Source organism: Haplochromis burtoni, unplaced genomic scaffold (assembly GCF_018398535.1).
Source record: "Haplochromis burtoni strain Fernald_Lab_line unplaced genomic scaffold, NCSU_Asbu1 Contig_229, whole genome shotgun sequence".
Classification (NCBI taxonomy): Eukaryota; Metazoa; Chordata; class Actinopteri; order Cichliformes; family Cichlidae; genus Haplochromis; species Haplochromis burtoni.
This window is the reverse complement of record NW_024582590.1, coordinates 745,464-771,240: the sequence shown is the minus strand read 5'-3', so window position 1 is coordinate 771,240 and position 25,777 is coordinate 745,464. Positions and strand designations below refer to the sequence as shown.

The 25,777-nt window shown below is 41.5% G+C and overlaps 1 protein-coding gene across 2 annotated transcripts in view; it reads left to right on the top strand.

The window, feature by feature from the left end:
• kiaa0513 (KIAA0513 ortholog) overlaps positions 1–19,423 on the top strand; it is a 26,076-nt gene extending 6,653 nt beyond the window's left edge. The window contains exons 2-13 of one of the 2 annotated variants that reach the window (XM_005937465.2): positions 2,088–2,658; positions 5,886–5,985; positions 9,411–9,484; positions 10,188–10,258; positions 10,980–11,187; positions 11,275–11,315; positions 11,441–11,513; positions 12,340–12,417; positions 12,723–12,752; positions 15,279–15,359; positions 16,640–16,734; positions 17,053–19,423. In XM_005937465.2, coding sequence (XP_005937527.1) covers positions 2,279–2,658; positions 5,886–5,985; positions 9,411–9,484; positions 10,188–10,258; positions 10,980–11,187; positions 11,275–11,315; positions 11,441–11,513; positions 12,340–12,417; positions 12,723–12,752; positions 15,279–15,359; positions 16,640–16,734; positions 17,053–17,102 — 1,281 coding nt within the window. In that variant the 5' untranslated portion in view covers positions 2,088–2,278 and the 3' untranslated portion in view covers positions 17,103–19,423. The remainder of the gene's footprint in view (positions 1–2,087; positions 2,659–5,885; positions 5,986–9,410; positions 9,485–10,187; positions 10,259–10,979; positions 11,188–11,274; positions 11,316–11,440; positions 11,514–12,339; positions 12,418–12,722; positions 12,753–15,278; positions 15,360–16,639; positions 16,735–17,052) is intronic. The other variant, XM_005937466.2, reaches the window with a different exon arrangement.
• Positions 19,424–25,777: the final 6,354 nt, after the last annotated feature.

Sequence of the window (25,777 nt, the reverse complement as noted above, 5' to 3'; positions counted from 1 at the left end):
TGTGTGTGTGTGTGTGTGTGTGTGTGTGTGTGTGTGTGTGTGTGTGTGTGAAGGATGCCAGCTGTTGCTGGGTGAAGAATCCTGGGAAGGCCGTTTGAGGAGTCAGCAGTGTGATGCTGTCCCATGACTGGGCATTTATTTCAAACCAGATGAAAGGTGTGTGTGACAGGAGATGTACAGCAGTCCAGTTTAAGATTTGTTTGCCTTTTTCTTTGTGGTTTTTAATCAATCATTCCAACTTCCTGTTATTTGCACTGTAACATGATGAAAGAATAGATTCTAAAAATACAACACTGAGGTTTAGAGATGAACGGGGTGTGAGATTTCAAAGCAAGGACAACTGAACAGGATCTAAATGACAGTGTGGAGCTACAACATGCTGCTCCTTTTCTTTCGTGCTCTTTTTTTCCCTCTGAGAAGTGATCAGTAGATCTGTTTTGATGCATCCAGGTAAGGATCAGCTTTCTGAGATACAAAGATCTTCTTCTCCTTCTTTAAGCATCAGAGTCAGGGAGGACAAGCGTGTCCTATCAGGAGGTTTGTGGGTTTTTTTTATGTCAGACCACAAAGCATACTTTGCTCTGCTCAGCTAACTCTGCCTGCAGAATGTGTGCGATCAGAAACAACAGGAAATTATATTCACTTTCACACCTTAAGCATTTAAATAAGAAGTGCCGTGTCACCGTAGGCACGTTTGGTAGGCCTGGTGTTGAGTCAGATGTCACACTGGTTTTGTTTTATCATCTCAAATTTAGAAAGAAGTAAACTTGTATAGATTTATTCACGTAACATTTTGTTATTGGCGGTTAAATTTACACTTACAGCTACACGGCCTGTAATACCCTCTTTTCTTTTCATTACGAATGTTTTCACTTTTTCATAGCAGAAAAGGATTCTTAGACTGACCGTCGCAAAGCACTGTCTCAGTTTGGAGCAAAGTAAGGGTTGCAGTTGTTCTTGTAATTTGAGGTGTTTGTTTACTTTACTCTCTGACTTTGGCCTTTAAGGCAGCACCTCCACCCAACCACTCTTGCAAAACTGCACCAAGTCCTGCAGAAATGCTGCTTTAAGGACAAACTCGGGGGGGAAATGTTAGTTCAAGGCTTTATAGCTAAACCAGGTTTAAATATATTTAAGGTGATCTAAATGAATTCAGGACTCTGATTTGCTTGTTCACTTTTTCTAAATGTTTCAAATCATCATGATGTTGCTTTTTAATAAATATTGAACTGAATCTTTTAGATTCATCAACAAGGAAAAGACTTTCTGGCCAGAGACAAATCTTCATTAGGAGACAATGTAGTGGACTCGATAATCACATTAAATGAACTGAATTTCAAATGATCTGCAACAGGAGTGGCCGGAAATTCCTAAATCAGTAACTGAAAGGTTATTAGTAAAGCTTCAGAATGAGTAATGCCGATGTCTGTATACGGATCAATTTCACGTAAATGCTCTGAATTTGTACCTGGTCTGAAATTATATTACTGAGGACATTTGTAAAAGAAAAACTTCACCACATCAGCAACATGTTTTTTTTTTTTAACACATGGCATGATTTTTTATAAAGCATAAAACCCATGTATTAGGAGGACATTTGTGCATAGACTGTATGTAAAAGATGGATGTGGCTGTTGGTTTTGCAGTCTGCCTGCTGAGCCTTCAATGTTTTAGCTACTATGTGTCATTTCTTGGAGCTAGAAGTGACCATATTTGGGCATGAGTGTGGATTGCTAAGCTAACAGCTAATGCTACTTAGCTTGGTGAACATACTGCATCCGTATATTGGATGTAACACACAGACGCACATACTGGACACATTCACTGCAAGCAAAATTATTCATGTGAGCGCTTTAAAATGGGAATCTGTGGGGACTGGCTCACTTTCAAAGAAAGCCTCAAGTGGACGTAACAGGAACTGCAGCTTTTGGCCAAATATATTCCTTTGTTAATGGTATTTAACATTATCAAACCACATGATCTTTGTTTGAATTGCAGGTCAAGCGTGTTTTTAAAATTATTATGTTCACACTGTCTATTTTAACATGGTGTAATATTGCTGATTTCTCTCTTTCATTGGTCCACAGATGCTTTGTGAGTTCACTCTGTGAGGGTCAGCACCCTCAGGGGTGGAATGATCTGCAGAATCCTAACCTAGCAAGGCCGGCAGCTTCAGTGGAAACCTAAACTGGGACCAGCACTCTCATGTTCCTGCACAGCAGTAAATAGCTCTGTTTAACACCACTGTTGCACAGTCACAACGAAGAGGCTTTCCACCATGGAGGGTGTGGCAGTGGACAACCTAATAGACTTCGACCTACCGTCAGAGACCAAGACTCTCAACATAGATGGAGGGCAACACCAAGGACACACAGACATTTTCTCCCCAGAACCAGCTTCTTCCACAGGAGTCCACCAGCTGCCAGAGCCCATGGCTCCAACCAAGCCCAACTCCCACCACCAGTCAGAGGAGGGAAACAACGACAGTGATGCTACAGAGTCGGCAGACAGTGAAAATGACATGGACCCGCCCTCTCATGAATGGGAACTAAGAAGGTCGTCGTCTTCGTCGGCTCACAGTGGGGAGGAAGCCGACGCCGAGACGGTGGAGAGGAGGCAGTTCATGAAGACGTATGTGGAGAAGGTGTTTCATGGAAAGTAAGGAGCAACATTTTGAACTGTTTTTGGTCTTTTGTGTTTGAGTGAGTCTTAAAAAAAGACAGCTCACATTTGTTTGATAAATGAGATTGTGAAGCATTAGAGCCACAGAAAAATGTTGTGTGTTCTCTGCAGGTGCTCCGGCTTCCTCACACATTCTAAAGGTTAATTAGTGATATGGATAATAGTGATAGCTGTGAATAACTGTCTGCTTCTCTGTGTTGGTAAATGATGGAGTAATCCCATAAGTTTTTGCAGAATGACAGAAAAATGATGCAAAGTTTTGAAATTGCACAAGTATGCACCGTCTGTACAGCGTCGGCATTCGTAAGAAAACATGCAACTTGAAAATTGTGGGTTTTTTAGGATGAATCAGTGGCATACTTGTTGCATCGTGTTTTGCAAATAGAAGAGGTCTGACTTACTGAAATGTCATTGACTTGAAACAGATCAGAGTTGTGCCATACATGTGGGAAATTACAAACAGGGATCCCTGGAAAAAACGGACAAAGATGAGAGAAACGATCATCCTGATATCCGCTGTTTGTTTCAGTCGTTCTTTGAGACTATTGAAACTTTCTGGGGGGTTTTGTCTTTTGCTGAAAGTGAACTGTCAGATCTGAACCACATGAAATCAGGAAGGCAGGGTGAGACGATCTGGGCTGAAATGCTTTGATCTCCACACAAAAGTGTGGGCTTTGAAAGCAGCGTGAGTCATGTGAGGTTGCTGCGGACAGTGTTTACTGAAAAGGGCGTTGGATTAACTTGCATTGTTAAAATGTAAGTTGGTATGATGAAAAGGTGTTGCCTTTCGCCTTTAGATTTTTGAAACTTGTTTTGTGATGATGAAAGAAAGAATGTGGAGAAGTCTGTAAGCCCTCCATGTCGATCGCGGAGACGAGTCTACCGTAGGCGTGACGGGTTTTATCTGATGTCGTCTGTACGTGTTTGTGTTTTAACAACAGATTTAGTGGATGTTTCTAACAGCCTGTCTTTATGAAACTAGAAATGTTGTGAAAATACATGCAGGAAGTTAATTACAGTACAGAAACTTCAAAGCGGGTCATAGAGGAGCTGACGGTCCGACAGCGCCTCTCCAATGTTGGCGAGCATTGTGTGGGTCTGGATGGAAGCCACCAAATTATCAACGCAGGGAAAGAGCTGTAGGGTGAAGGTGGCGTCGACATTTACCAGAGTGCTAAATTCTGTCCAGGAAGCCAGATAAGGAAAAGATATCGTTGGTATTTGAACACAGAGGAGGTTACAAACTCCAACCAGGGTGTCTCAATGTAGCCATGGGCACGTTTATGTTAAAGCAGCAGTGTTTGCACTTTATGATCACACACATGGGTGGTTCTGCTGTTATCACTCGAGCATATTTTAAGAAGTGAAGAAATTGAACAGTGGCCTCTGTGCTTAGCACGTGGCCTTGGTGCTCGTGCTTCATGGTTTACACGCTGAGCCTCTCGTGACACTGCGGCAGGGTCACAGGGGTCACTGGTCTGCTGACGTAAGAAATCTAATAGAGTGAAATGTGAGGTTGGTCAAAGACACTTCTAAATATCAGGACAGCTTTGTATTTCATTGAACTTTGTTAGGTGTGTTTATTTTGACCCCTCAAGCATTGACCACTGAGCTCTTTGCACATTGACCCACAGAGAGGTCACATGGTCACATGGTGACCTCTCTGTGGTCAATGCCATAACGCATCTCATCCTAAAGTAAAATCTTCTTGCCATTAGAACTCTGATTCAGCAGTTTGCCCTCTTTACCTTTGTCTGGGACGGTCCAGTCATCTCTCATTATCTTCATCACCCTCTTAGTGGATTTCTGATTGTCCCTTAACCCTTTAAAGCCGGTCGAGCAGCACGCTCCGTTTTGCGTAACTATTTTTAAATCCCTGTAGCTCTGCAACCACGTAAGCTAGTGCAATAATTTTTTGCATATGAAACCAGAGGAGTTGTACTTACATCTGATGCCGTCAGCTTGTCCTCGGTCACAATTTCCTTCCACATAAAGCTTTGCAAAAATTGCATAAAAACCACTTGCAGCAACAAAAACATAATATTCCAGAAACACGCTTTGCCGATCCGATCAGCTGTTCGTAACACTTCCCACATTGAAACAGACGTCAACGCGAACTATCGCATGTCCGCCATGACCTGCCCGAAACCGAAAGTGACGTCATTTTCACAGAAAATGTAGTTTTTTACTTGTAGGCCTTAAAAGCCTATACTGGTGTTTTTATAAGTCATGTTTGACTTTATGCTTTTTTGAATAGTCTCTGGGATGCTTAGAGCTCAAATTGCACTGCTTTAAACAGTTTATTTTGATGCACCTGCTGTTTCCTTTGCAAATTTGCATCATAGCATTGTTTTTCGTTTTTCCTGCAGTATATAAAAATTGGTGTGTCTCAAAAATAAAACTATGAAGACACTCAAAATAAATTTCCTGTTGTTGTAAACTATTTTTTGTATTTAAAGTTTTGAGGGATAAGCCTCTTAAATTTCTCCAAGTAGAAATATATGTTAAAAAAACAAAACAAAAACGATTTTTAATTTTTTTGTAGTTTATTGCACTTTTTTGCAATTAATGTAATTACTATGGACTTAATGCATACATATTATTAAAATATGGGCTATAGCAGTTGTATTGATGTATAGCAAATTGAAATGCTCCCAAAAATGGCACTACAGCATGTAAAAATATAAAGATAAGCTCTGGCGGACTTGGTTCTACGGTAGGTCTTAAAGGGTTAATGTAATAGTGAAAGGATTCGAGATATTTTGAGCCGCATCCTGTAGATGCTAATGCAGTAATGCATGACTAAGTGAGCTGTGCATCATGAAGGCAGACAGTAAATACACAAGAGGAGTTTGAATGTTGTGCAGTATGCAGTTGGATATTTGCTGCCCTGCAATGCTGCTACTTTTTAGGTAATTTCACTAAGTTGTTAAAGCCGTGCTGTTTCACTGGGACAGCAGTGACATCTTTCACATTAATAAACATGAGCAATCTTCTGAAATCACCTGTAAGAGCTGGCTGTTAGCTCAGTGATGTAAAATCAGTGATTGCCTGTCTTTTTTGTTTTTTACGTCTTCGGCCTTTCTCTGTCGGTCAGTCCAAACTTCAGAACCATCTTCTTTGTATTTTTCAGATTTCTCTGTTTCATTTTCATCAAAGCAGACTTTAAAGTGTGTTTTCACAGCAGCCCCATGTTTTCACAGAGAGGACTTTGACCAGGAGGAGAAGGCTCGTTTTGGAGAGTTGTGCAGTGGAGAGAATGGAAAAGGCAGGGAGTGGTTTGCCAAGTATGTCAGCGCTCAGGTAAGTCCGGAGAAACTCAAACGCTCCCTCGTTATACCCATTATACAATGGCAGGTCATTTCAAATTCAAATTCAAATTTTATTTGTCACACACACAACCATACACAGTATGACATGAGGTGAAGTGCTGTGCAATGCAATGCCCGACCATTAAATGTCAGTGGTTTTACAGTATTTACAATTTACAGGTTATTACAAAATTTACAAATTTAATTTAGAAATGTGCAAATAGCAGAAAGATTATAAATTATAAGAAGTGTGCATGAAGAAAAACCAGAGTGCGTGTGGTGATGTGATGTGTGTGGGAGAGTCCAGTCCTACACCTGGTTCAGGGCCCGAATAGCCTGGGGGAAGAAGCTCCTCCTCATTCTCTCTGTTTTGGCCTTAAGGGAGCGGAAGCGCTTCCCAGACCTCAACAGTGAGAAGAGCCGAGCGCACCACTCTTTGCAGATCTCGTCTGTCCTGCTTGGTGCTGTTCCCAAACCAGGTGCAGATGTTTGCCGTCAGGACGCTCTCGATGGTGCAGGAGTAGAAGTTCTTGAGCACCTTCAGTGGCAGATGGAAGTCTCTAAGTCTTCTGAGGAAGAAGAGACGCTGACGGCTTTCTTAACCAGGGTGTTGACGTGACAGGACCATGACAGGTCCTGAGTGATGTGGACACCCAGGTATCGGAAACTGTCCACTCTCTCCACTGGCGTGCCACTGATGATGAGGGGCTTGTAATTCCTCGCCTGCTTTGTAGAGAAGTCCACGATCAGCTCTTTCCTGCTTTGTTCTCCTCAAAGCATCGAAATTCAAAACATCTTATACGTAAACATACACTCGCCCATCAAGACTGTTAACCAGACAGCTGTGCAGCGCGCTTAACTGCTGAGTAAACGTATGTACTCGTGCAACATACCTTTGGAAATGTACGATTCTTCTGATGTGATTTATGCGAACATTTCAAGAACCAAGCACAGCAGCAAAAACAGTGCTGACCAACAACGAGCAAGCTAACGTTGATGAAGAGCAGACAGCACTGCCTTTACAGATATTCGCTTTGGCAACGTCTTAATTTCTAACTCCAGTTTATGTGGAAGCATTTATGATAAGGTGATATTAAAAAGTCGTTTCAGACTTTCTTTAAAAGCCGACCTGTGTCAGTGAGTCAGTCTTCCTCTCTTCTCAGTCGAGCCCGCTGCTCATTCATATCTAAGGCAATTTTGGAAACTATTAGAGACGTCACAAACTACGCATCTTAGAGGCATGAAGATAATTACCCACCATGTTAGTGGTGGTATTAAGTGACATTAAGAGTAAACCATGGCAGAATATACTGAGAAAATTACTGCTATGGAGCTGCAGTGTAGTCAGCTCCAAAGAGTTGGAGCTCTTTGACTGCTGCTGTCATTCGAACTTTTTGGAAAACAACTTTCCTCAGAGGTGGAAACTGTGCTGCTGCAGAGGATTTAACAGCATTCGGTTTGTGATATTATTCTAAAGTGGCACTGACTTCAAACTTGTGTTTTTAGATGGTTTTTGTTACATTATTCTTCTTTTAATGACTGAAAGTACACACAGTCACATGTTGTTGCACATTGTTACGAGCCAGTTTAGTAGCCTCTGTGTCCTTTTTAAATTCTTTTGGTTTTTTCCTTTTGCTGCTGTGTTGTACAAAAAGCGACCTTTCTGCTTTCTATTGTGCAAAAATGAGCTTTAAGGAACTCAAACAAAACACCCTGAAGGTTTCATTTCTGCACTGTGATGGAGTCATTTGGTGTAGAGACACAGGTATAATCAACATATGAGATTTGATTACTTATTTGTCAAATGAGAAGTTTGTAAAAGCCGTCTTCACTCTGGCAGCTGATTTTGTTTTTAGCCATGCGGTGCAGTTTCTCCGCAGCCTCGGCTTCATGCTTCTCTGCCTGGACTGTCAAACATGTTTCTGAGCATCTGTGTGAGCTCCACGATGTCTCGAACGACTACTTCCTGCTTTTTTTCTGTCTCCCTCAGCTTGCCCTGCTGTCAGCTGGTAGCTTTTCTCCGACCCCTTGGGCCTCCTCGGTCCTGTCGCTTCAGCCCTCCCGGAGCGTCAGTCGCAGTGTGTCACATTGAAGGTCTTGAGGTTTGCGGCTTCTGTCCGGTTCCGAGTCTTTTTCTTACTTGAGCGTTTGCTGCAGCTCCTGGATCTCAAGATGAAATTTGTTGTTTCCAAACTGAGCTCAGCTGAACACGCTAATGACTCTGAGACCTTCTGCATGTTTTTCTTTTATTTCCTTGAAGACACTCTGCGACTCCCACAGCCTTCAGTTGATCATTTTCACTTTCTTTTTTGTCTCTCGGGAGTTCTCTGTTGAGATTCTCACCTCCCGTTTTGTCACTTTGAGCTCTGCTTCTCATTCACCTCTTTGAGTTCTTGGCAAAGTTCCTGAGCTTTAGTTATGGTGGTTCTTCAAGTCCTTGAGCTTTCTGCATCTCATCCTTCACGTCCTCAATATTAAGACACGTGCCACTTGTTCTGTCTTCTCAGCTGAGAAGACTCCTGGATATCCAGCTGAACGGCCTCGGCGTCTCTGGAAAGGCCCCTGATCCCCTCCTGATAAATGTTCCAGAGGCCGGCGTATCTCTGGGTTTGCTTTCTTAAACAAACAAAATTATACAAACGAGAACAAAGCATTGGAAACGGTTCATGGACTAAATGGTTAATCCAAACAATAATCAGCAGATTAAATGAAATAATTGGTTCCAGCCCGACGTGGTAGTCATCAAACACTTTAGAGCTGAGACACAGTGAAGGCTTTGTTTGCCAGTTGTAGCAAATTTCCATCAGAGTTCACTGAAGGAGTCATTTGCACTTCTTCTTCTTCTTTCTTACCTGTCTTTACATGCAGACAGGTGCCTGACTCCTAAATTACAGATGCTGCTGATCCGTCGGGTTTGTTTCGAGTCAAAAACAAACGAGTGTTCAAACAAATGATAAACTCATGTGTAGATTTTACACTGTGCATCCTCAGCTCCTTCTGGCCTTCTCGATGTTCTCACATCAACAGGAAACGGCTGAGCTGTGGCCGCAGAGATAAGTCTGTTGTTTTGTATTTGTTTTCCTCTTTCCACAAATTCCACCAGCAAACCCTGACCAACACCACCATCGTCTTTCTGACTCGTTTACTGTTTGCAACATTGAGCCCACTGGCTGTTACAGAGAGAACAGTCTTTAAAAGCATCTCACGGGCTCATAGCTCAAGGCTCAGTCATTTCCTGCAAAGCCACACGCTGTGGTTTAATCAAGGAAGGAGGGAATCTGGTGAATACGGCATTAGCTGAAAAAGATGTGACGGGAAAACCATCACTCTGATGCATGTGAAGAAAGAAGCGCAGGTGTTCTATTCTCCTGAAATGTTGTTTCCTTGCAGTGACATGTACTTGTACTGTGTTCACAGCGCTGCCACTCCAAATGTGTGAGCGAGGCCACCTTCTACAGACTCGTGCAGTCTTTTGCAGTTGTGCTATTTGAGTAAGTAAATACGGTCCAACTGTAACTTTTTTTACTGTGAACTTGAGCCATCATTTTGAATAAGTGGTCATGTGACATAAGTTTTTAGCAGAGCTGGAATCAAAGCTGCGTCTTGCAAATGCTGCTGAACCGAACGTGGCGCTCGCGTAAGCTCGAGGTTTTTATTCTTCTATGTGCATTCAAGGTAATTTGAAGATTATTCATTTGTTAATAATCAGTCACAGATTACATGAAAGATCAGATAAATCTGTCAAGAACATTACATTCTGACATTAAAAGGAACTTTAAGTAATATTAGAAAATTGAACTGTGCCACAAAACAAAAAGAAGTAAAACCTTTGCAGTAATGTGCAGAAAGAGCTGCTCCTCTTTTCTTTACTTTTTACCTCCAACGAGTCCAACCTTATTGGGATCATTAAAGTGTTGTTGAGCAATAATTCTCCAGGATCTCTGAAGATTTTCTGCATGAACATGACCTCAAACACACACCCAAGGCAGTAAATGCATCTTCCAACAAGTTTCAGAAAATTCAGCATTGAGTGGTTTTTGCTTAAATTCCACAGAAACAGACAAAGGGTGCTAAAAATATACTTCTGCATACTTTACATAATATTTAGTTCATATATTTTCCACCAAAGTCATCATTTCATAGGATCACATCTGAAGAAATGCTGTGTTTTCTTGTTTTGTTTTTCTGTTGCAGGTGTTACCAGATGGACGACTACAGCCCGGCAAAAAACCTCATGACCATGTGCTTCACTTATTATTACGTTGGTAAGATCAGCTGAAGTTCTTGAAAACAGTCTGTACGCCACCTCAGAGCGACTGTAAAGTGTTGCTTTTTAAGAGAAACGCTGCTGAGCCTCTGCAGCCCAAATTAAAGGCTTTTCTTTTCCAACTTTTAGCTGCAAAAGTGCAAAAGACAGACATCTGTGTTTGTGTCTGTTTTATAAAAACAAGACACCTCAGTGCTGATTCAGGGAATGTTACCAGCAGGGTTTGGCTCTGTGGTTTCTCTTGCAGCAGCATCACAAATAAAGGTAGTGTTTGTGCTTATGCAAGCAGGAAGCACTGAGTGATTAGTACACCACTGTGACACAGTGCATTGCATCAGCGAGTCTGCAGGCACATCTGCTAAGTTAAATATTTTTTTCTGCTTATAACAACTTGCACTGCGGCGCAAAGCGACACACAAAGGTCTGCTGCAGTCTGCAGAGAGCCCTGATTTAACACAGAGTAACAGCATGTTTCCACTTTTGTGTTGTGAACACAATCTTACAGACTAATGACTGTTTTCGTTTCCAGCTCACTGAGTTGCTGCTGGGCTAAAGTGAAGCGTTCACTTCATTAAATCTCACACGGGCCTATTTTTTTTAAGTACTTCAGTGAACACCTGTGAAAATAACCCCCCACCTCAGACGGTGCAAAGCAGGTAGCTGCTGGGAGATGCTGTTAGGCAACGTTAGCACTCAACATTTTGAGCTTTTCTTCTCAGGAAAGTCTCAGCCATCTCCCTCGGAGCTGTTGGATCGCGGTGGTGCTCCAGCTGGTCTGGACTCTTATCTCAACAAGGCTAACACCTGGCTGTCAGGGAAGAAGGACGCTGCCGAGCGCCTCCTTAAACACACGTCCAAGACTGACGTCAAAGGCTTCTTTGGGGGCCTGGAGAGCAAGCTGAGAAGCTCAGTGGCTCCCAAGTCTGAGTGAGCATCTGCACCTCCTCCTTTGACTCTGTTCATTAACACTTTCGCTTGTCACTGTATTCCTCACTCTTACAATCTGTTTTGCAGTGATGGGGAAAATCCGGGGGAGACGAAGCCTAAATCACCAGGTATCGTAGCTCAGAAATCATTTTTTATTTCACTTCGCTGCTCCAGTGCTCTTACTTTTTTAAAGAATGTTCTAGAAACAAACCTGAGTCCATCACTGCCTGTTATATTTCATCCTCCTCTTCAGTGTCAGGCGCTCCAGAGGAAAAGAAAGGGGAAAAGGTGTACCTGTACACTCACCTGAAGCAGCAGCCTATCTGGTAAGAATCACATCATGTGAGGAAGAAACTTTTCACGGGACTCAATTAAGAGAAAACTAGAATACACTGAGTTCTGTAGCAGCCAGGTGATGCTAATCAAATGCACCTGATGAACTGATCATCAGCACGTGTGAGCACCTCTATAAAAGCAGAGGTTTGGGTGGTTTGCTGGTCGGGAACGTCAGGAAATTCACCCCAAAGAATGACTGTGTGTCGCTCAGAGAAAATGCAAAAAGCCTAAAGCTCCATAGTTAGCATGTTTAATGTTAAAGTTCTTGACAGTACCGGCCGTCCTCTGGAGTCAGATGTGAAGCCGTCTGTGCTACAGCTAAAGCTCGACCCAAACCGGGTCATGAAACAGGACAATGATCCCACGCACAAAACCTAAGTGTATTATGGCATAAACTGTATGACATTAGGAGATGAAAAACAACCTTAATTCACAGTCATTGTTCAAAATGTCATAATGTGACCATATAACATGAATTGTTACAAATTAAAAAGTAACAATATTGAACTGAAAGTGATGAGAAACAAAAAGGTAACATTTTAAATCAGTGGCACGACGCAAAAAGGAGCTCTGTTCGGTTTACTGCTTAATTTCAAAAAGCAGCTTCTACACATTGTTGCCCCCCCCCCCCCCCCCACCCCAATTTCACTGAGTCATTACGGCACGTTGGGAACTGCAGATGTTAGAAATGGTTGGCATTGCAGTATGAATCATACCAGAGCCTCTTTGTGCCTGGAGAGGTGACGGTTATTTCTGGCTGTTTGGTGAAGCGGTGGAGGCGTGAAGCCTGAAACGTGTCCATGTTCTGTCTGTCAGGCACACGCTGAGATTTTGGAACGCCGCCTTTTTTGATGCTGTCCATTGTGAGAGGAAGAAAAGATCTCCGACCACGAGGTGAGTCTGTTTAATACTAGCTAGCTTCGTGTAAATGATGGAAATATGAATCTCTAGAGTTTAAAGGAGCACCTATTGCTTTGTCACTTCCTGTCTAAATGAAATATTTGCTACTGTTGCCTCTAGCCCCCTCTTCACCTGTTTTCTCCTTTTCTCTCCTCTCTTCTTTCTCCTCCTTTCCTTCCTCTGTTTTCTCCACCTGTCTGCTCTCCTCTCCTTCTCCTTCTCTAAAAGCTGCTATTGTTCTCTCCTTTTCTGCATGCTGACTTTAACCCTTTGTCTCCTTGTGCCTTGCTGCCGGGCAGGGGAACGCAGGATGAAGAGAAAGATGTGAGGTCTGTCCCTCTGTTTGTCCAAAAAAAACAAAACAAGCAAAGATCAAAGTTTAGGTGGAGGAGAAGGCAAAGGGCAGATCTTCATGAGGACTAAACCTGAAGGGGACAGAGAGCTTTGAGAATGTCAATGTGAATGACATAGGTCTTTACATAGGTCTCTGCTGCTGCCATACTGCACTTTGCATGGTACATACCACCTCCTGCTAATATACAAGACAGAAGCCAAACTACACTCAGAGGGCCACTTTATTAGGGATACCTTGTTAGTAGCAGGTCGGGCCTCTGTTGAGCTGCCGTAATTCTTCATGGAAGAGATTTTGTGCATGTTGACACGTTAGCATCACAGAGTTGCTGCAGTGATGTGAATCTCCTGTCCCGAAGGCGCTCTGCTGGACTGAGGTCTGCCTGCTTTATAGCTTCCTTGCTAGCTAAAAGTCAAGTACTTTTCCCCTGTTGTTTGCTGTGCTGCTTGGTATTAAAAGTTACCCCCCCCCCCCGTTTTTGTAGCTTAAAGTTTAGAGCAGAAAACACAGCAGTGCCCATTTTCTCTATATTAATGCTTCCTTTTGCTTGGGTGTTGTCTCTCTTTACGTTATTTGTGGTTGATTCACTGTCAGCGAAGCTAAGCTATCCCCTTAAGTTGAAATGGGGACCTTAAAATCCACGTTCTTCTGATTGGCCAAGGTCAGGAAGCCTGCTGAGGAGCAGCTTGCGAGAACCACCTCATCTGGTTAATAATGCAAAGGAACTGTGAACTCACTGAGTAGCTTCATTTCTCATAGGAAGCGGTGACTCCACAAATCCATGCATGACTTGGATGGATGAGTATGAACGCTGGCACCTCAAACATCCACAGCAACATAAATGACTTCTGTGTCACGAGTGTTACAACCATTAACAGTCTTTACCCCCAGCCGTAAAAGGCTGCTGGAGTATTGTTGTCACACCACCGGGCGGTGGGCGGTGTGGACACCCGGCATTGTGAACGTTACAGCTTTTTAAAATGCGTCACTGATTTGTGCCAGACCGATTACTATGGTGACACTCTGACTCCATAGTCACCAAAACAGACGACCTCCAATTTCACTGCACGACAGCCGTGCTCGCCAGATGTTCTGATGGGTGAATAAAGATGGAAATCTGAAGGAATCTGTGCTAAAAACCCCAAAAATGTCCGATGGATGTCAGAACTTGAGTCTCGAGGTCTGGCAGTCGCCCCGGGTCTGATTTGTCACATGTGCTCCGGTGAACCGTGAGAGGAGATCCTCTGTTAGTGATGACCAGAGAGTAATGTGAGGCTGTGCTATGTGGACATCTGCATAATCAGAGCACGGTGAAATGTGAAGATCATTTTTTTCTTCTTTCTTTCTTCGACGTCTGTTGGCATGTCGGGGCTGTCGGGCGCAGCTCTGTCACGCTGCAGTTGAAGTGATTTTTGTGCCTACCTCTGACGAGCATCACACCCACAGTTAATATCCGGAATGTGCAAAGAGGGCTTGTATAATGTCTGGGATGGTATTTATAGATGGCAGCAGATCCACTGCAGTCTGGAGATGCTCTCTGCCTCTTCACAGCTCACTGCATGTTCAAACCATTAATCTGCTTGCATTTTTTTCCTCTGACTCCATCTGCATGTTCCCCTCTCCTGCCTTTTTTAAAAATCAGTGTGTGTGCTTGCTTTTGTACTTACACTGCAGACTGGTTACATCTAAATATAGACGTGCAAAAATAAGAATTTAAAAATGTAAAAAATGTAACATGTTTGATCTTCTTTCATTTCTGCCTTGACAAATATATGATGTTAGCAATGGATATAATAATAAGTGCATAAAAATATTCACACATAGCCGTCTGTGTGTGACAGAAGTCATGAATTCATTTTCAACTTATAGTTCTGATTTTGTTTTTCCAGGACAGACTCAGATAAGATCTCATTATTCGGGGAGTTTGTGGCGTGTTGCTTCAAAGACAGATGACGGCATGTTTTCTTCTTTTTCAAGCGTTATAAAAGATTTAATTCAAATGCCTTATGAGTCAAAACTGTCAAATGTAAATTATAAGAGACAAACGGAGCACACATGTAAAGCTGCATCATCGACATAGACGAGAAAATGAACACGGACTCACATCAAAGACCTCAGACAATAATAATCTGGAAACATTTCCAGATTGATAAATATTTGTTTTGCAGCAGTAAAGTCCAAATCAGTGCTTTTCATGTGTTGACAATGATGATTCTTTGTGAATGAATCATTTGTTGTTGTCTTTTCGCTGATGGCTGGTTATTGTGCTCTTTCGTGTCTTATATGTGTAATGAAATGAAAGTGACAGTCACAGGGTTGGATGTCATGCTTGTTTGGTTTTTCTTGGCTTTTCACAATGTAGTTTAAAAAAATCACAATGTTCTGTGTAAAGAAACCTTGCTGGATGCGATATTTGTGTGACACCCACCCCTGACCTGTTCCTGTGGACGAGCTGAAAGTCGAGTGGAACTGAAATCTGACTGCGACTGTGTTTCTGCTGCAGGGAGAAGTGGTGTCACATGACTGATGAGGAGAAGAAGGACAGCTACAAAATCGATGAGAACATCGCCTTTGGCCAGCTGGGGTAACCAAAACACCTCCGTGATTTCCACGTAGTAATAGAAAGAAATCCTAACAAGGAGCGCGAACGCCCGCCAGGGCAGCTCGCTCTCTGGGCAATATTTACTTTGAAGGGAATAGTATTTTATTTTCTGTATATTCATTTTTTTAAACATACTTTAAGAAGTTTGCAGTGCAGTAAAATCAGATGGTGCAGACCGAATGACAAACCAAAACATGAGCTCCTAGGTGGAGGTAATAAAATGGTTACAAAACACAGGTGATGAGATAATAAGTGGTAATTAATAAAATAATCTGAACATCTTTTTAGTGTCTCAAACAACAAATACTTTATTACAAAGATGGTTTCAGTCACCTTTCTGTTGCTCGTGTGGGCGCACAGTAGCACCTCACGTGTAGATACATGACTAATGCTGAACCAGCACACAAGTGGTCATGACTTCTGAACCTCTACAATAAGCTTAAATCACACTTTTGTAGTGTATGTAAAAAAAAATTACATTAAATGTAGCTATGCCGCCTTTCTTTTGCCTTTTTTTTGTAACGTTCTGCTGGCATTGGTCAAACTGTGACTCATCCGTCAGACTGAGAAGTGTTTTCCACGTTTACAACACTCATGTGAGGCTCACTGCTCAGCCATGAAGCCCCCGTCACACGTTTTAAGCGCTGATGTTAATGCAGATTATGTTCTTCGGCACTCAGATCCCCCCCTCAGTAACTTTACATGACGTGACGACTGGTGGCCGAGCAGCTGTGGTTCCTAAATGCTTCCGCTTTGCAGTAACATCATTTACAGCTGATCGTGAAACGTGTGCATGGCAGAAATTTCACAAACTGACTTGTTGCATCAGTGGTAACAGTGGTGTTACAGAGCCACGCACGTGTTGCAATGTCTGTTAATGCAGACAGTATTGCAGATTAAATGCAATACTGATTAAATACAGATTAAAAGGTGGGGCCATTACTTTAGTCCTGCATAAGTCCACAGTCATGAAAATGATTAATAAAAGGTGAGAGGTGGCTACAAAACCTCTGCAGCTGGGCGTATTGGTGTGTCCCAATAGCAGATTTTTGTTTCGCCATTATCATGTATACCATAATATTACATGTGTAATCTATAATATCTGTAATGCTGTTACTGAGATGTTTCAGTCGTATAGTTACTGTAAAACACGGTTATTGTGACAACCCTGAGGATGTGCCAACGACTGCACAATATTTATTGTGTGTTTGTGATATTTTCCTCTTGTACTGACACGATGTTGGTGCTGTGTGTATTTTCAGGACATTCACTCACAACATGCTGGCGTTTGGTCTGAGTAGGAAGCTCTGCAATGACTTCCTGAAGAAGCAGGCAGTTATTGGGAACCTGAATGAAGGTAAAGCAGGAAGTAGCCTTGGATTGGTCCAGTTTTCTTGTATTCATGGATCAATGTTCTCATATATAAGGATAATAAAAGGCAGTTATTTAAAAGTTGAAATTATCATTTAAAAATTCAAGATAAGGATTTTTTTTCTGTTGTCTTCTGGTAGAAACTTGTGATTCAGTAATCAGAAAATACCCAAATGCCATCTCATATTTTTGTTTTCATTGTATGCACAGCTGCTCTGTCGGTGATCATAAACTGTGTGTAAATAATTAAAAAGTGGCTCCTTTACGTGTGGAAGAACAACGCATGTATTTTGTCCCTCTGCAGAACAGTACAAGCTGCTGACTGAGCACATAGAGCGAATGGCAGCAGAGTGAGTTTGAGAGTGACTGGCTGCATCTCAAAGCCTCCACGTGACAATCTGACAGCACACAGCAACACATCAGCCGTTTCCTTCCAGCTCCACGTCGCTCTATCCGACTCTCTGCCTCTTTTTTCTTTTTTTTAATTTCCTGCTGCTTTTGTGTGGTGCGCTGCTGAAAAACAACACAACCTGCTGTACTGAGCTGTGCCATACCTGTAGCAAAACCCTTCCATCTGCACCGTGTGCTGGATCAGCAATAATAAGGCCATCGTTACTTTAATATTTATAATAGTCGTGTGTCTGTGACCTGGTAGATCTGTCCGTGACGTTAACTAAAGGAATAAACCATCCAGTATAAGCCTCGAACAGCCTCAGATACACTGGATTTATGTATTACACCAGTGACGTGTATGTTACGTATCCTATATGCTGTTTATTCTGTGTTTCTCAGTGACCATATTTATTATAGGAAGAAGTCAAGCAACCTGTCTATCAGCATTAATGGCAATAAGAATTCATTGTGCTCTAATCTGCTGTTCAGGTGGCTTTAGGTCAGTTTTTATTCCTCGAAACTTTATTGTGCATTTTTTTTCTGTAAATACACAAAAACTGTTTCATAAAATTTACATTTAAGCAAAACTTTATTGCAATATTTTCCCATGCATTCTCTTTAGGGCAGTGCACACAAAGATGCTACACGCAACAATTAACACTGCAAACCAATAACTCGGTTTTAGTAAACGGGGTCGCTTCACTTAGCATTTGGCTAAAAAGCTAACTTTTGGATCTGCTAGCACATCTTTTGTTCTTCTCATTGTAACACAAAAGAGCTAAAGAGCTAACCTGGCTTAGATTATAGGTGACATCATCAATCAACAACTATATTTTTCTTTAAAACGACAATGTTTTCAGTTTTTGCAATGAAATAAGCATAAATGATATAACTTCCTAAAGAAGCTGCACAGGCATCCGCTTCCTTTATGTCACGCTAGCTCGAGCAGCAGTTACAGACGGTGGTAACAACCACAGTTACAACCTTACTCAATGAATCCATTCTCAAAGCTGTAAATTAAATATGAAGTCGCAACAACAGCAATGATTGGGTTATGATTGGGTTAACTTAGCTACAGAAAGGAGAAACAGAAGCCTGCTGTTGACCAAACATGGCACACCGCCTTCCAGCTCCTCTCCTCAGCTCACTGACGATCATATCAAGTTATTTATCGATGCGAAAAGGTCGATATAACAATGATTTGTGGCTTTATGCTAAGCTAACCATCTTTTGCCTCTAATTTATGTGAAATGATTATTTAATCCTTTTGTTTTTCACTTCAAGATTCACACATTTGCAATTCAGAGATGCTGATTTTGTTTATCTATTTATTTTGTTTTACTGTTATTATTACTGTAACTGTGGGACTCCTTATCTTTCCAAAGTGCCTTCTGTCCATATCAGCATCCTTTTCCTTATCCTGTTATTCTACCCTCACTCAGCTGACCAAACATTCGTACCCGCTCCTCTGCTGTGGCTGTTTGTGTCTTCAGTGATGGACATGTGTTGTGGTCTGTTTCCATGTGGCTGTAATGTAACATTAATATCATTTAAGCATGTTGCCTGTTTCTGGTGCATGTGCGTCCATATGACATTTGTATTACTTTAGTCTGCCACTCTGGGGCAGCATTGTCTGCACTTCTCAGTGGGAGAATTTAAACAGGAATATATGAAGGTTTTAAAGTCAGGCTCACACATTCATGCGGGATGAATCCCATTTTTGTCCAATAGTGAAGTTATTATGTATATATATTGCATATTTCTCTGTATGCTGTTGTTGTTTAATTGTAAATGTATAAATCATAGATGTAATTGTGAACCTTGACCTTAGTCTGATTGTAATGTGACCCTGAAGTGCCCCCCTGGACATCCCAGCTGTGTTCATGTGTGCAGATACTGATGTTGTTGTTAAATGTGACTCATTCGTTCATAGCAATCTTGATCAACGTGCATAACTGACGTCTTTGCAAATCCTCCAAACCCATTTTTCCCCACGTTCTTAGACTGTGTGCACACTGACTTAACCATTGTGCTTGTCCCCATGTTCCAGCTTTAAATGCTCTGATTTTTAATATTACCCTTTGGTTGTGCTTCTTAGCCAAGCATGAGCAATTTGCACTACACTTATTCTAACATATCCCTCTAGAGACAAATTGAGGTGTAAGTGAAGGTACAGAGCCCCAAACTGTTCAGTGGTAAGTGAATTTAAAACAACTTATAAAGTGAATAAACTGTGTAAGTGATATAAATGAACCAATAAATGTTTATGTAATTTAAAAAAATGAAGGTGACTTTATTTCATAATATTATTTTTTGGCTATGTTGTTAGATTTGTGTTTAAACACCATAAAAATATAATTAGAAATTAAAGAGTGGAATTGTAAACTGATATGAAATGTATTATATTGAAATTAGAACGGTTACTATGGAAACTTTCTGCCAACGGAAAAAATGTACGTTGAAAAAAATTTGCCAGAAAATTTGTCAAAACTTTCAGTCGTTTTCTTAAAATTTCAGTTTATGTGAAAATTTTTGATTATTCTGAAATACTGAGAATTTCAAAATGCCCAACTTGAATTTTTGACATTATTTGAAATTCTATCACATGTAACTTGTGTGAAGTCACAATTTTGAGACAGTAGCCCAAATCTTTTTAATTGACAGCAAATTTCTCTAGTGAGTTTAAAGCTTCTATATATTACGCTAAATAAATAAAATACAAATGAAATTTTTAATTATAAAAATAATATCTCGCTTGAAATAAAACCAACCAGCGAAATAAAAAAAAATAAAAAAACTAAGTTACTGAGTCAGAACAGTTTAATTGGTTTAATGTACATAAAAAGTTACACAAGTAATTTTTAAAAATGTCTACATGTTCCAAATAGCAAATGCTTTGCTTTTTCCATCATCAGGAAAAAGCAACGCAATCTTCCCGCTTTTATTCCCGCAACTCAAACTTTTACTGTACCGATTCAGCTGTTACACAATCAGACGCTTCCACTTTTAGTTTGTTTGTGTGATTGCAACGCAGTAAATCAGTGAGCCTGGGTCATTTTAGCTGGAATCAGTGTCTCAGTTGAAAGTTATTCCACGTAATGTTCATCAAAGCTACATTTGTTAATATGTTACAAGGTTTCTGAGGAGTGCTTTTCCACTGAACAACCTCCAAAGTCACAGACGACCTTCATCTGTCAGAGGCACAGCTGACCATCATTAACCCAAACATCTTTGCTTTCATCCTCACTGTAAATACCCTCCACCCCCACCCGCGCAGTAATGGATGCTTGTAGTTCAACACCCATTTTAGCTGCCAGGCTCATCTGTACTCTCAGCTCCTTCTGAATAAACCTATATTTGCTCTGCATGGCTGGTGCCCTCGTCCTCTCTACATCCTGCGTGTCTGCTGTGAAATGTTGAAGATGAACTTTGTGTAGTGTAAACCGTGTGAAATCATTAAAGTATTCTTACATTGTTGTGGCGTGAATGTGGAAAACATCCATGTGTCGGTGGAGTTGGGGATCAGTTTTTGGTGCTCTTTGATTCACCTGCAGCCTTTAGCTGCCAAACTTTCACCTTTCATTTCTATTTAGAGCGTTTTAAAGGTGATTGACAAGACTTGGAAATGGGAATGAATAGCAGATGATGCATGAAATGAGAAGAAATCAAGAAGAGCTATAGAGCTGACAAAAAACATCTAAACAATATAGAAGCTCAAATTAGAAGAAGAAGGGTTCATACCCATTTCAGGCTGTAAAGTAGTATTTGGTTGCACTTAACAACAAATGTTATTTTGCATTTTGCACTAGCCATCCCCCAAATCAGTGAAGCACTGTACACAAATACTTTGTCTTTCTTTTTCTTTTGAATACAGAATATTACGCTAAAGGTTTAGAGAACTCATTTTAGACCATTCATATGTAAGGTTCAAACTTTACCTGCTGTTAAGAGAGAGAGAGACCCCTAGTGGCAGAAATTGCAAACTTCGTAATCAAAAACCAGAGTTTGTGCTGTTAGCTTCTTCCTGTATGTGTAACCACTGTATAGAGTTGAGGTCAGTGATGAGGCTAAAGTCAGTGCAGTGTTGGTATACTGGATCCATAAAGTGATATTTTTGTATACTAATCTTACAGAAAGTGTTGTTGTTTTCTTCCAAAAAAGAAAAAACCTTTTTCTTTTGGAAAAGTTGACATGACAGTAAAGGTACGCAGACCGGTGCCTGTTTCTTTGAGCTTTTATACGTCTGTGTCAGTGAGAGCCGGGTGTTGATCGCGACCCTCTGCAACAGTACAATGTGCCTGAGTGTTCCAGTGTTTGAGCTTCGCTCCGAGCTGCCCGCACTCGGCCATTTTCAGCTCTTCGTATAAATAAACAACAGTCATGCTGACTGCGCTCTGATTGGATACCATGTAATGAGCTGTGAAAGGCCAGTCAGCGGCATCACACCGTGAGCACTCTGTGCTGTCTAATTAATACCAGGCCTAGTCACATGTGACACGGCCATGCCACATACTGAGTGAAAGGCTTTACATTTAGCTCAGGTCAGAATACCAGGCGAGCCATCGCCCCAGGTTCAGTCTGCAGCAGCAAAACGAGCCCAAACGTGCGCTGGTGAAGACATTTCTTCAGAACGAGGAGTCACGCAGCAAGTGGATTGAATCTCTGACTCAATCTGGAATTAAATGACGAGACAGAAAACAGAGACAGCCTTACGGAAGAATTGCGGTTCTACGAGCCAAAGGCCTCGGGGCCTCAATATGGCTATTCAGAGCTTGTGTAAGCACTTCTTGTTGGCAAGTCAGTCAACTGCAAAATTGCCTCAAAGATAAATAAAACAGCATGGTAGAAAAGTGGTTAGTGCCGTTGCCTCACAACAAAAAGGTCTGGGTTAGAATCCACCATCTGGCCGAGGCCTTCCTGTGTTGTCCATGTGTCTGTGGGGGTTCTCTCCAGTTTCCTCCCACAGTCCGTGCAGTTAGTGGGGCGAGGTTAATTGACTATTCAAAACTGCCCACGAGTGTGAATGGCTGTCTGTCTGTCCCTCTGTGTTAGCCTTACCGCAGGGTGTACCCGTCACCCCATGGCAGCTGGGACAGACTCTCCAAGAACTGCCCGTGACCCTGAATTGGAAAAGAAAAAGAAAATGCATCGTTATATAAAACAACTACAAGAGCGACGAAATCACTACAAAGAGACACTAAACACCTCCAGTTCAACAACAAATAAATCACCACAAATGGAAAAAACGGTGTGCCGGCGTGATTCTTTTTCCCATGAAAAATCTGACGCATGAAATCCGACTCACGCACTTCTGCTGTGAGCAATAAATTACACAAAAAATGTTGGATGTGTCAAGAAATGATACAAATTAAAACTTCTTTAAACTGCAAACTGAGGTTAAATAAATATTCCAGTTTCAAAGAAATCACATCTTCTGGCAATTATTTCATGGCTCAGGTTTTACAGGGTAAAAGAACAACTACAAAGATATGCAACAAGTATGAAGAAACACAAAGTCTGTAAAGACAGTGAAACAAGCAATCGTTCACAAAGAAACGTAAACGTTTACAAAGAGTAACTGTGAAGGCACAACTGCAACGAGATGAAACACAAAAGACTTAGAGGTGCAACATGACTTCTGTGGAACTTTTCACGGTCACAGTCGCTCCATGCCCACTGAGTCTACTGTAAACTGCACCCAGGAGAGCTGGTTCTGTTTTAAAGGTCACACGAATACTGATTAGAGCCTTTTGTTTGTTTATGTGCCGCACATTGTTTATTTGCAGCAGTGATAAATAAAACTATTCCCGGTTTATTGAGTGCATCCTCCCTGCATAGCTTTGAATGTTGATTCGCGTATTGAATTCACACAGGCTGATGTAAAATGGAAATATGTCGTCAGGTTTCCTGCATGTGCATCTCTGTCCATCTGCAAACTGTTACTGCTTAAAAGGGTCACGGTGTTCCTAATGAAGTGCTCAGTGAGTGTATTTAGCTTTGTTTTAAAGTCGCTTTGTGTAATCCTTTGTTTTCCTCTCCGTCTCTTGTTTATCTTGCTCGACTTAATGGAGACAAAAATGTGTTTCTATTCTAAATCACCTCTAATCCAATAAATCAATAACCAATAATCATTCCTACGTTTCGCTCAGTGGTCCAACATCAGGATACTTTCCAGAACTCTTTTTTTTTCTTATTTGTAACGTCTGTTAATGAATTTTGACACTGAAAGCAGTGCACTTACAAACACAACCGTGATGCATTCACAGACACTCTGGAAATACCACGTTTTGCAAACATGCTGGATTTGTACAAGACCAGCTGTGCAGTATAAATCTTAACTGGTTTGTTTTGGTTGAACTGCTCAAATGAAGTGTGTGTATGTTTGAATATGGAAGGATACAAACTCCATTGCAACACAAGTCCTACTTTGCATGCGTGTGTGTGTGTGCAGAGGGGGTGGTGGCCCCATGAGCCCTGTGATGCAGCTCCACTTCCTCCTGGATTAAGTGTTAAAGTCAGGGTGGTCCCAGTCTGGGGGTGGTAATCCTGCTGCTGTGTACAAGTCTTCCTGCCAGTGTTCGTATACACTCTCTTTTACACACACACACACACTACTCAGGGGACTGCGAGTATTTATTTACAGTTGGTGCAAGCAAAGCTGCAGAGAAGCTGAAAAGTTTTTATGTCTCGTTCATACAGCCGAGAGTGACGCCATGATGTGCAGTATGGGGAATGTTTTGTCTTCGGTATTTCAGCTTTTAGGGCTCTGACAGCAACACACTGATGTTAAACATAAAATAAATATTTGTTTCTGTGTGTTACACGAATACTAAATAAATATGCAGAGATAATCTCATTGTTTGGGTTGAACATCCAGCAGGCAGAGGGGGAAAAGGCAGCTATAGTCTGAACAGCAAAGAAGGGCAAATAAAATGAACGCATTCAGGGTCCGAAAGCTCTGCTGACCTGAAAAACTTTATGATAAAATCAGAGCAGGACTCACAGCAGGACATCAAAGAGTCACAGCTTGTAGTTTATTGACTCTGGATGTAAATGTTCTTAATTTTTAAACTGTTACTTGATGTCATTTAAAACGTTGTCTCTTGGTTGTCATGTCTGACATGTTCTATATCTGGACCAATGACTGTTTCCTTTCTCAGCTTCTACAATAATCGCTCTCAACAACATGTTCATGCTGTAGACACCATATGTAAATCCTATTATGTCTTACGTTAGTTACTAATTTGTGCTGACATGAAAAAATGTGACAGCATGTGACCATGAAGGTGCTTTTTCCTGACTGATTCCTGTGTTGCTATGAGACTGGGCTGTAACGTGTTGTTGTTGCTGCTGACCACAATGATAATATCTTTAAATTTGAATGTTTTGTTTGCAGGTTGAAAGTATGTGTGTGCTATTAATATTTTATGAAACTGAGCATTTTGAAATATTAATGAAAAGGATGAACGATGTTAGAAGTAAAAAAAAAAAAACTACTGACTGACTCCAAAAATTCATATAAAAATTCATCCATGCATCCACTCTGTGCTGCAGATCCGGGAGCTGGAGTGTAGGCAGAGGTGCTCAGGCCTCCTTCTTCCCGCCCGGCTCCTCCAGCTCTTCTGTTGGAACACCGAGGCGCTGCAAGACCAGCCGAGTGACAAAATCTCTCCAGCATGCCTGGGTCTGCCCCAGGGTATCCTCCCAGTCACACGCCCAAACCACCTCAACTGACTCCTTTGGATCCGGAGTAGTGTCTATATTCTGAGCCACCAAACTAATGACCAAGGTTACCCTGTTTCTACAGAAGAGCCCAGACATCATTTGGTGGAAGCTTTCAGTGACTGCTCACAGCTCGTGACCACAGGTCGGGGTAGGACCGATCAATAGATCAAGAACTTTGTTTTCTCACAGATTGCTGCACCTCACCAATCCATCTGTTATTCTCCTGCTCCCTCATTCCCTTGTGAACAGGAGAAACTTAGTGCAACATCAACAACTGATTTACTGCTGGAAATGTGACCAAAGTTCTCACTCTAGTTGTATGGAGTAGGCCCTAACAAGAGGCCAGATACCCCAAACTCTGAAAGGACCTCCCAGAGGGAAACCTGAGGGACGAATGTCCTCTCCGAGTCCACAGGCTACATGGAGGCTCTGGCAGATAAGCATACAATTTAAATTTTCTATTTGTTTTGGTTACAACTTCACCAAAAATGGTGCTGCTGTGTTTTTCCCTTTTCTGGAACAGTGTGATTTTAATATTTTAGTCATAAATTTACATCACAGCCATTTTCATTGCATTTATTACTAAGTGCTTTTGAATTGCTCGAGGTAATTAGACCCACTGAGACTAAGTCATTTAAGTTAATTACTCCACCATGCAGAGCCGCCCCAACCTCCTCAAATACATGTAGATGTATAACTTCCATGCAGACTGGTGACAGTTTAAGGAGAATGGCAACAGAAAGTGTTTTAGGGAGGCAGTGGTTCCAAAAGGTTCGGTAGGCAAGGGCAGAAAAAATAGAAAACACAAACTACAGAGTCTCTCTCTGTGTGTCAACACAAACTGAAGATTTATTGCAGAGCTGTTGTTGCACTGAACAATTTTCTCCATATGAGGGTACATGTGTGTTTGT